We start from the raw sequence: 12,409 nt of genomic DNA, 5'->3' as shown, positions 1-12,409 counted from the left end.
TAGAAGAAGGAACACCTGTTATGATGGAGCCATGGAACCACGACGAGGAGGTTGGCCGAGGAATCATAATTGGAAAGGAATTGGTTACTTCTCTAGTCTAAGTTCGACCAAATGGTTGCAGTTGCAGGCCAATCTCCAAATCAAATGAAAAAAAGGAAATTAAGGGAATTTCTTAGGCAATATCGTGACATATTCGTACCAAAAGGAGGAAAGACAGGAAGAACGACAGTTGTCAAACATAAAATTGACACTGGTACCGCTAGGCCAATTCGTCAAACTGCTCGACGATTACCACAGGTGAAGAGAGAGGAAGCTGAAAGGATTGTTCAAGAAATGAAGAAAGACGGGGTGATAGAAACTTCTACGAGCCCATGGGTCTCTCCGGTGGTCCTGGTCAAGAAGAAAGATGGAACTACGAGGTTCTGTGTGGACTACCGTTTGTTGAACAATGTTACCAAGAAAGATAGTTATCCTCTGCCTCGGATCGACGACACGTTGGACACATTGGCTGGAAGTAAATTGTTTTCTACGTTGGACTTGAAGTCTGGATATTGGCAGGTAGAAATGGATCCAGTGGACAAAGAGAAGACGGCCTTTACGACAGGATCTGGATTATGGAAATTCAACGTTATGCCGTTTGGACTCTGTAACGCTCCTGCGACATTTGAGAGGCTTATGGAAAATGTGTTGAGAGGGTTATCTTGGAAAACGTGCCTGGTGTATTTAGACGACATAATCGTTTTGGGAGAGACGTTTGAAGACCACCTGAACAATTTAGAAGACGTTTTTAATCGACTTAAAGCTGCCCAGTTAATGTTAAATCCCAAGAAATGCCAGTTATTTCAAAGTAAAGTCAATTATTTAGGTCATATAGTCAGCAAAGAAGGAGTGGCCGTGGATAAAGGAAAAATCGATTCCATTAAGGAATGGCCTGAACCAACTGATAAACATCAAGTGCAAAGTTTTCTGGGACTATGTACATACTACCGGAGATTCATTAAGAAGTTTGCAGCTATTGCTAAGCCATTAACGCGACTTACAGAGGAAGCAAGGGATTATTGCTGGGATGGAGACTGCCAAACGGCCTTTGAAACTTTGAAGAGGCATTTAATTACAGCGCCAATATTAGGGTATCCACTGCCAGAAGGAGAGTTCATCTTAGATACGGATGCAAGTAATGTGGGAATTGGAGGAGTGCTGTCGCAGATCCAAGGAGGACAGGAACGAGTCCTTGGATATTTTAATAAAGTGCTTTCAAAACGTGAACGAAATTATTGCGTCACGAGAAGAGAACTTCTAGCAGTAGTAAAATCAGTGGAACACTTCTATCAATACCTCTACGGAAGGAAGTTTCTAATCCGAACCGACCATGCCGCCCTTAAATGGTTAATGCAGTTTAAGAATCCAGAGGGTCAGATAGCCAGATGGATTGAACGACTTCAAGAATATGATTTCAAGATCGAGCATCGGGCCGGAGTTAGCCACAGAAACGCTGATTCTCTATCTAGAAGACCGTGTCCAGCAGAATGTTCCCATTGCAACAAAACAGAGTCGAAGGAAGCAGCAGTACTAAGAACAACAGTGGTCAACGACGAGTGGACGCCTACCAAGATCAAGGAAGAACAAGAAAAGGATCCAGTTTTACAGAAGATTCGAAAATGGAAAGAAGAAAATCTTCGACCATCTTGGCAAGAAATATCAAGCCTAAGCTCAGTAGTTAAGACGTATTGGGCCCAGTAGGACTCATTTATCTTGGAAGACAGCTTGCTTAAACGAGTAATAGAAAATGATGATGGTTCAGTGAGGAGAACGCAGTTGGTGATTCCAAAGAGCAGAGTAGCTGAAGTACTTCGTCAGTTACACGACAGTCCATCAGGAGGGCATTTTGGTGTAAAGAAGACCCTTCAGAGAATTCGGGAACGATTTTATTGGATGAATAGTTCCGACGATGTGAAGGACTGGTGTAAGAAATGTACTACCTGTGCTACAAGTAACGGACCCTACCGGAAAAGGAAGGCTCCTATGAGACAGTACAATGTTGGAAGTCCGTTTGAAAGAATAGCTTTGGATATTGCCGGGCCATTTCCAGAAAGTGACAATGGATGCAAATACATGTTGGTGGTAATGGATTACTTCACGAAATGGGTTGAGATCTACGCAATTCCAGACCAGAAGGCCGCCACTATTGCAGATGTGTTAATCAAAGACTGCATCAGCCGATTCGGAGTGCCTCTGGAGATCCATAGTGACCAAGGAAGGAACTTTGAGAGCGATCTATTTCAGGGAATTTGTGATAGACTAGGCATGAAGAAGACAAGAACTACGGCCTATCACCCACAATCGGATGGAATGGTGGAGCGTATGAATAGGACAGTCGGCAAGTATTTGACAAAGATGGTGTCCAATCATCAACGAGACTGGGACCAGTACCTTCCGTTCTTCGCAATGGCCTATAGATCTGCTGTTAATGAATCAACGGGCCAAACACCAGCAAAAATCCTATTTGGACGTGAGATGCGTCTACCCTGTGATCTAGAGTTTGGATGTCGACCTGGAGAAGATGTTGCTGGTGAGGATTACGTGAATGAATTGCGAAGAAGAATGGACGATATACATGAGTTGGTCCGTTCTAATCTTCAAATCGCTAGCGACCGAATGAAGAAACGATACGATACCCAAGCCGAGAAGGGATGTTTCAGGGAGAACGACAAAGTCTGGCTTTATAATCCAAAGAAGCGAACAGGTTGTTCTCCCAAGTTGCAGCAGTTCTGGGAAGGTCCGTATCTCATTGTCAAGAAAATTAATGACGTTATCTACCGAATAAGCAAGATTCCTAGGGGAAAGCCGATGATAGTCCACCATAACCGGTTGGCGCCGTACGAGAGAGACCACGACGTAGATGAAGAAGTGGAAGTAAACCAAGTTCGAGAAATACCTGACCTCACGTTCGAGGAGTTCATGGGGGCCTATGGAGGTACCGGTAAAGCGAGACATGGTGTTACCAATGAAGAAAAGCGAGACCTACTCGCACTTCCCGATGACTATTCACTGGCCCATACCATCCCGGCCAGTATCAAAGACGCACGAGGGTTGGCATCCGCCTTTCGAAGGAAGTTTGGTCGAGTTGCAGAACTTCAATGCCAACTGCCAGCTCCTGGCAAAGCATTGAAACTCCAAGATGCATCACGTTACCTATTCTATCTGATAACAAAACATACCTACCAAGATGTATGGGATGCATTAATTCAATTGAGAGAGCACGTGTTGGAGTCCGACGTGCAAAAGTTAGCCATGCCAAAGTTAGAATGCAGCCAATTAGACTGGAGAATTATCCGAAATATGGTAGAAGAAATTTTCCAAGACACCGAGGTCCAGGTGTTAGTCTGTTGCAATCCGTATAGTTACTGGTGCGGAGAGAAAACCGTCCCCTGTCACTTTTATACAACTGGGAGTTGTAAAAGAGGGTCCAGTTGCAGATACCAGCATCCAGTTCCAGTCCCGACAAGGTTCCAGGAGGAACCATCTTTTAAGGAGGGGGCAATGTGACACTATTTAGTCCGCTCACGAATTGGCCTATTTCTTCCCGAAGCTTCTCGGCGTTACGAGCCTCGACCATGGAATTCGAGACGACCGCTGCCGAAGTATATATAGAACCGAGATTCGAGCACAGGCCAGTCATTCATTCATCGAAGCGCGTCGCGTAAGTTAATGTATTCGAATCGAAGATATGAAATGTATTTATTAGTTATCGGAATTATTATGTTTAGTTAATTAAATCATAAATTTGAGTTTGTAAATAAATTAGATGTGTTAGTTGGTGTTATTTGTAATTATTAAAATAAATAAGTGATGTAAATAAAATAATATAAGTAAGTCTTCCTTTATTTAAATTAAAATTAGTGCCTAAAAATATAAATAAATAAAATAGTAGAGTCAACCGCGTAAAAAGACAATTACATCACAATATCGTCCGTCCATCTCGTGGGTGGTCTTCCTCTACTTCTTTTACCTGCTGTTGATCTCTACTCTACTCGAGCAACTTCTTTGTCCATCTCCCATCTGTCAGATGGGCCACATGACCGGTCCAGTTCCATTTAAGTTTATCCCAGTGGCGGCTCGTATCACTTTAAGTAGGTAGTGCCAGAATTCGGGCAGCTGCCTAAATTTTTAGTGGCGGGTTCACGATATTGTCAAAAAAGGTATAAAATAGAAATTTAAAAAAATAGGTACGGATACTTTTACATTATATAGGTATATACCATTTCTGGGGTGTCAAGAAATTTAAACATTTAAAATGCATTCAGTGTTTGATTTGACATCATGTCCGTCCAACAAGTAAAATCTCCAAAATCTCTCAACTTATCGCCCTTTACACAAATATCGAAAAACTATAACTGAAAACTAACTGAAATTCACCAGCGACGCGACGTTTGTCGTTTCATCGGCAATCACTGCAACACAAAGATAATTTTCAATTTCTTTCGTGTTTACTTCGTGATAAACATCTAAGATGCACTGAAGGAGTTCATTTTGTGTTGTTTTGAGGTACGTGCTTTTAAATATTTGGAACTTTGAATATGAACCTAAGTCGTTGTCTAATTCGTCTAACATTGAACAGTTCCATAAAGATGCCTCTATTTTCTGAATTTTCCCAGAATTCTGGCAGCTGCCTAAATTTTTAGTGATGGGTTCACGATATTGTCAAAAAAGGTATAAAATAGAAATTTAAAAAAATAGGTAGGTACGGATACTTTTACATTATGTAGGTATATACCATTTCTGGGGTGTCAAGAAAGTTAAACATTTAAAATGCATTCAGTGATTGATTTGACATAATGTCCGTCCAACAAGTAAAATCTCTCAACTTATCGCCCTTTACACAAATATCGGAAAACTATAACTAACTGAAATTCACCAGCGACGCGACGTCTGTCGTTTCATCGGCAATCACTGCAACACAAAGATAATTTTCAATTTCTTTCCTTATTTCCTCGTGATAAACATCTAAGATGCACTGAAGGAGTTCATTTTGTGTTGTTTTGAGGTACATGCTTTTAAAGATTTGGAACTTTGAATATGAACCCAAGTCGTTGTCTAATTCGGCTAACATTAAACAGTCGTACGAGAATCTTTTTGCATCTACGATCCACTATTCACTATGATCATAGTAAAAAATATTAGATCTTCCTTGTCGAGCCAGGCACGAAAAAGTCTCATTTAAACGTGTATTAAAAGTGCAATATAGCTCTATCTCTGTCACTTACATAGAATGCCCGTAAAATCTTTCTCTTTTCAGCCGAGCCATCTAGGACGATGGCTCCGACACGGTCCGAGCCTCTTTTGGCATGATGCGATCATCCCGTCCGCTGTGAGTGGCGACTGTGGCGAGGGTTGTACTGCACTGCACAGTTGTCAGATTTTATATAATTTATAAAGAGAAAAGAAACACGCACAAAAAATGAAAGGGTATTAAAACGGTTTAAAGATAAAAAAAAATATGTTTCTGCATAAAAATAAGGTAGTGCCATGGCTCCATGGCACTACCTCACCGGCCGCCACTGGTTTATCCACCTGACAGACAACATCTGCGGCTCCTGTGCTCAATAGTAGTTCTTCTTTTGTTATATGGCCCCGCAATGGCACACCAATCATCGACCTTTCCATCTTACGTTGAGCAATTCTTAGCTTCTTAACTGATGCGGTTGTTAATGTTAGAATTTCAGCACCATATGTCATAACCGGCAAAACGCATTGGTTTCCAAAACGACTTTCCGTTTCAAGCAGATTGGAAGATCATAGGTTTACGATATTTTCAAGATATTTTCAAGCAATTTCTGCAAAAAAATTTGAGTCACCTCTCAACGTCCAAATGTACTAATATTTTTACAGATGCGTCCTGGTTTATATGTACTTTTCCGCAAACTCCATTTCGCAGTCGTTAATGACAATGTCTTCACTGGGGACCAGATTTGTCATTTGCTTTGTCTTAATAAATATGTGTTAATTTTTAACCCAACCTGAGAGCACACTTCTTGTGTGCTCACATTAGGTGAGGTCTTGCAACATTATTCTAATATCCGCCTGCGAAACGCAAGTTTGGTAGATTTTGTCTAACAAAACGGTGATAAACAGCTTAGGTGACATAGTATCGCCCTGCCGTACTCACTCCTCTGCCAATTCGTATGGGATTGGTATTCTCGTGCAGCTTCACTACTATTGTGGCGTTTTTATAAAAGATTTTGTTTTATATTAAGAGGATGGATATGTATTTTCGGCTGCAATGAATGGGGATTCATTTTTTTCGAATCGTGAGAAAACGAATAAGTATTTTTGAAAAATTTAAACGCAGAATGAAAGATTACGTTCTTACCGAGGGCCGAAAGTCCCTGAAAACTTATATAATGTTTATTTTAATAAGTTACAGGGGTGAAAAACTAAGAGAAAATGAAGTGTGATTTTTAGTTTCAAATATCTCATTCAAAAGAAACTTTTTATCTATTCTAAGGGACTTTCGGCCCTCGATAATAATTTAGTCTTTCATTCTGCGTTTAATTTTTTTAAAAATATTTATTAGTTTTTTTCAGGATTCGAAAAAAATGGACACCATGTCCGTGGTGATATTTTCCAAATCGAACATTCGCCATCTTTGTCATACAACGCAGTGAGTCAAATGATGACAAGACAGTGACAGTTTTAAATATTTGACATGGCATCGGGAATATTTTGAGTTGTTGATTAAATAATATTGATATGCTTTTTCTCATGAGGATCTTTCAGTGCGTCAGTTTTTCGATTTCTTTCTATTGCATGTGACAGAAAAAAAACGCACGTCGGTGATTACATTTCGTCGGTGACATTTATAACATTTATTCTAGTTGTCAATAGATGGCGCTATAATCGAAAAAACAAGGGCGGATCCAGGACCGATTTTCGGGAGGGGCTATGAAATTTTTTGGGGAGGTGTAACGGGGGGCCGGGGGGTAATTTTTAAAAATTACGATTAAAATAGTGAGTTTGAAGGCACTTTTTACACACTTTTGAGTTCTATAAAGACATTCAAAAGTTATCGTTATTAAAGTATTATTAAAGTTGTTACCGATTCATCGACATTTCTTCGGATCCAAGTGCAGTTCTCTCAACAAGTTTAATACTATTTTTTCCAATGCTTCTCCTTTCACTCAGACAGGCCTTGTTCTTCAATAATTGTTTTTATGTTCTCATACGCGTCAATTAACTTGACAAAGTTTTCACGAATGTTGTTATTATGTATGTATGTATTTCAAATTTAGATAAAGCTGTTCTACGTGGGATACGTCGGTTATTTCGTCAAATATGACAGAGTAATAATTTGCACTTTGAACCTGATTTATGTTTTGTTCAATTATTTCTTCACCACAACATGTTATTAATTATTGATTTTGACTGGTGTTACTAATGTATGTTGCTGCGGATAGGTGTCGTTGATTAGTCTTATCTCCTAATGAGATTTTATATCTGAACAATTCCCCTCATTGCTAGGTCCAGCATCTTCGTCCAGAAGCAGAAGGCCATCATCACGACAGCCTCTTAGATTAATATTTTGTCGACCTAAGAACACTATAGACTCTACTATTTATCGTAGTCTTTCTTTATTTTCTTGTATCTGTTTAGACCTTTGAGAGTCTTTCTGGTTTGACTGACTTTTGCGGGTTGTGATAACTTTGTAGAAAATCCACCTAAACCTCAACGCACTCCTTGTGATATGATGTTTTTTCATGGATTTGTATGGCTCCGTCTTTGCCCATGAGTTTGGCGAAAGATGTTAAAGGTTTCATAACAAGGCTGTAATCCCTTTATTATGACCATATTTTTCGTTAGAAAAATAAAATTCAATACTTGTAAAACAATCCCTTTTGACTGTTCGAAAATACCAACCAACTGCTTTGTTGTAAGTTCTGGTGATCCAAGTAACGCATAGGATTTTGATGGCTGCCAAGATCGTTCTAACAATTGGCACTTATCTTATATTTTGATTTATAAAACATTTTATGTCATTCTTGAAGCTTCTGTTACTGCTTTTGTTCAATTCTAGTCCAGAAAACATATTTATCCCCTGTTTTATACATATTATATTGTGTTTGAAACTAAGAACATTTGAAATGCCAATATTTAAATTTATATTTTTTAAATTCTCGGAGGTGGCCATGGCCCCCATGGCCCCCTCCCCGGATCCGCCCTTGCGAATATAATCTTTTCAATTTATAAGACTATACAAATCAAAGCAAATACCATTTTATAAATGCAATAAACACAATTGATTTGATTTTATGCCAAATTGCAAATAAAATGTGGCAACTGTCAGATTTAACTAAAATGTCATGTCACTAAAATGTATATTATCACGGATACCTTTTTTTCTATCATTTGTGACGCACTGAAAAATGCTTCTGAAAAGAAGCATACTGTATTTATTTGATAAATAATTGATTTAAGACATGAACTTAATACAAAGTTATTTATTGTTTATTATTTATGGAAGATCCAAGCAGATAATACATCAGGATATATTCTGTGATCTAAGTATTTTGTTGTTAAAGATGTTCAAAATTGTAAGCGTTCCATAGTAACAATATATTATTAAAAAATCACTTTAACACTTTTCCTCTTTTCTCGATTGAGTGTTAGTTTTTGTTGTACATATAAATTATTACAATCGCTGAATACATAGTTAGTGAAAAAATTATCACATTTATTAACTGAATTAATAATTTGCAATTATACAAATAACAGTTATCCCAAGAACATTCAAAAACTATCTCTTTAAAGTTAATGATGACATTGTCAAGTTTCTAGTAATGTTTACATATCCATACCAGTGTGAATTTTACTACACGTAATTTGCCGTGTAAAGACAGAAAAAGTAGGGATAGCTGTAAAATATTTGCGAATTATGTACCGATGGCCTTAATACATACTTGTAGTTAAAAATAAATCCGAAGTATTGTAATATGAAACATATTAATACTCATTTTATTATTTCTGTTTTCAGGAAAAATTAGTCGAGCTTTTAAAAGTAACGGAAATGAAAATTCCCAACACCGATGTCACGGTTACAACTCGGAAACAACTTATACAAGAAAAACAAGACGATTCTAATACTAACGTACCTGAAAACACAGAGAGTAATACCCTAGGCCAAAATAAGTTAGATGTATCAAAAGAAGAAGACATTGATGATTTTTCACATAATTCAGATGTACTTAGGAACGTAATAGTTCATGAATCAGTGTCAAATCTTTTTTCTCTTCATCCAAATCTTAAATTACGGAGTGGTGTGCTGGCTTTGGATATCAATCCCTTCGTTAGCTTAAAATTAGACGCAGTCGAAAAATACTGTAATAATAATAATATAAATTTAAAATTAGGTATTCAAAGACCAGTTAATGTAAATATTGTCGATAAAAAGACTATACCGTTACCAAAAAATGGTTTTTCGGATTCGAATTTTCGTTCAGAAACAAATATTTTAGAAGACAAAGAATCTTTCAAGACTCCCCAGAGCAATCAAACGATGTTGAACACGACTCCTTTTAGTATTAAGCTTGTAGATATTCAGAGTAAGTTCAAAGTAGATCCTATTAATACGAGTTCGAATGATCCATCGAAGTTTAAAGTTGTTCCCAAAGACTTCTTTAAACGAACTAGAGAGAGTAGTGAAAGTGAAGTTTCAGTAAAAGACACACAACAAGGTAAATTTAAAAAAAGAAAATTATTGTCCAGTATGCAACATTTCGGTTGCAGGTTTTGTAAAAAAAAATTTAGAAACAGTGAATATAAAAGACGCCATGAACAGCAATGTACTATAGGTTATGCTTTAAACAGCAAGCCATATGTTGAATTGATTAGAGTTGATCTAGATTTAAAAATTAGAAACAAATATTTGTTCAATATTAGAAACAAATATTTGTCAAATAATACGAGTTTCGGTCAAAGAAAAATTAGTCCTAACGAAGTTATAGAATTATCCGACAATGACGAATCAGTTTTGGACTCGACTACAATTACTAGTGTTGCAACTGAACCGAGTAGTATTGAAAAGATGGGAAATGAGTGTGAAACGAAATCGAAAAATCCACCGACCATTGATATACTCGGTGACGAAAAATATTTACCTCGATTCGAGGTGTCAAATACTCCCAATGAAGTAGTACCTGCGAACGTGTTACCGGTTCAATATTTAAGCACATCAATAGTGAGGCCGACTATCTTAATAAGAAACGACAGTTTACTTAATGGTGGTGATATGTATGGTTCCGACATTGCCCTAGTCAAAGAATTAATACAAAACTCGAAACAAACAGTTCGTTATCGTTTAGTTACTAAAAACACATCACTGCAAACTCTGGCTAGTAAGGACATAACTTCAACCTTCACTTTGAAAAATATGTTTTCACAGTTGAAGTTATATAAAGTTCCGATAAAAATTCGAAGTGGCGAACATTCTGTCACTACCTCCAAGCCAGAAATTGAAACAGAGAAGGAGGTCGATGGCTGGCACGATATAAAACCAGTACTCTTAACTAATACAAACTCTATAGTAGATATTAACAATATGAGATTGAGACCTTTGCGTACAAAGAAAAAAGACTCTTTGTGGACATATAAAATAGGAACAGCCTCTTCTAAACAATTTAATTATGAATTAAAAAAGACGAACAAAAAAGCCTCATTTAAAGCAAAAAATTTAAAATGCAGTATTTCATCACAAACTCCTCAAACCATCGGAAATGGAGTAAAAGAGAATATTATCCCAGATTCCAGTAAAATGTCTTTAACTCAGGAGGAAAATAAAGTTTGCAGTCAGAATACATCTTCAACTATAATAACACCTCCCTCAACAATAACACCTCCTAATGCTGTTCAAACCGTCTTTTCTCAAAATAACGGAACAATTATTGCTAATGTTTATAACCAAAGCCAAGTGAATCTCTCTCAAACCCTGAATTCATCTGTTCATATGACTAATAATTATACGGAACAAATTTTTACTCCAGATGTGCTCAACAATACTTCAAACGTCCAACAAATGTTCATACCTACGAATAACACATTGAATAGTCATGCCGGTCATCTACAAATATTGTCTCATACTCTAAACAACGCATTAGTCAACAACATCGACAATAATTCTCAACAAATGTTTATACCATTGTCAAGCAATTCGATTAATTCAGCAAATTGTATTCCTCAACTTTTCGGCTCGTCCAACGGTACCGTTATGGCAGCTAATAATCAATCTTCTATTTTAATACCAATTATGAGTCCTATGGTATCTGACGGCAGTATTCCTAATTTGAATGTAATAACTCCAAGTCCTATGGTATCTGACGGCAGTATTCCTAATTTTAATGTAATAACTCCAAGTCCTATGGTATCTGACGGCAGTATTCCTAATTTTAATGTAATAACTCAAAGTCCTATGGTATCTGACGGCAGTATTCCTAATTTGAAGGCAATCGCTCCAAGGCCTATGGCATCTGACGGCAGTATTCCTAATTTGAAGGTGATCGCTCCAAAGCCTATGGTATCTGACTGCAGTATTCCTAATTTGAATGTGATCACTCCAAGTTCTATGGTATCTGATGGCAGTATTCCTAATTTGAATGTGATCACTTCAAGTCCTATGGTATCTGACGGCAGTATTTCTAATTTGAATGTAATCGGTTCATTGAGTACTGTACCAAATCCGACGAATGTAGGTTTTACGTATTCTTTCAGCAATAATACGCAGAATACAGTATCTTTGGTAAATAACACGCCTATAATAGTTAATTCTTCAGTTGGAAACTGTAACATAACGTCAAATATGTTTACAAGCAATGAGGTTCAACAGAATATGTTAAGTAGTGTAAATCTTGCGCCGAATAATATAACCGATAGTTTGAGTACTAGTACATCCGTTGTTCAAAGCCATACTCCTGTTCTGTCAAATAATTTCACGATACCCCAACCATTAATTAGGGTTAAAAATATATACGAATTAAAATAATTGTAAAATATTGTAATATAGACTAAATGTTCTATTTTTGTAATGTGTTATTTATTAAATCTTTTTTATTACATTGTGGTTTTTATTGTCTGTTAAAATCTTAACTTATATAATACGGATATTATTCCGAGAGATTGGTTCAAATCGACATTTATTACATTACCAAAAAAGCTTAATGCAAGAGAATGTAATGACCACCGTATAATTAGTCTAATGAGTCGCACACTAAAAATATTCTTAAAATTATCCATTTAAGAATTTTCAGAAAAGTGGAACAAGATATCACTGAAACCCAATTTGGATTTAGGAATGCCGTGGGTACACGAGAGGCATTATTTGGATTTAACGTCCTCGTTCAAAGATGTATGGATATAAACCAAC

The 12,409-nt window shown here is 37.0% G+C and overlaps 1 protein-coding gene across 4 annotated transcripts in view; it reads left to right on the top strand.

The window, feature by feature from the left end:
- Positions 1 to 12,099, top strand: part of LOC126889766 (putative uncharacterized protein DDB_G0277255) — a 256,811-nt gene extending 244,712 nt beyond the window's left edge. For all 4 annotated transcript variants that reach the window (XM_050658351.1, XM_050658349.1, XM_050658350.1 and 1 more), the window contains exon 3: positions 9,029 to 12,099. In XM_050658351.1, coding sequence (XP_050514308.1) covers positions 9,029 to 12,028 — 3,000 coding nt within the window. In that variant the 3' untranslated portion in view covers positions 12,029 to 12,099. The remainder of the gene's footprint in view (positions 1 to 9,028) is intronic.
- The last annotated feature ends 310 nt before the right edge of the window (positions 12,100 to 12,409 follow it).

The sequence above is a fragment of the Diabrotica virgifera genome, chromosome 8 (assembly GCF_917563875.1).
Source record: "Diabrotica virgifera virgifera chromosome 8, PGI_DIABVI_V3a".
Taxonomy (NCBI): Eukaryota; Metazoa; Arthropoda; class Insecta; order Coleoptera; family Chrysomelidae; genus Diabrotica; species Diabrotica virgifera.
The sequence above is the reverse complement of the archived record's forward strand: the minus strand, read 5'-3'. Positions and strand labels throughout refer to the sequence as shown.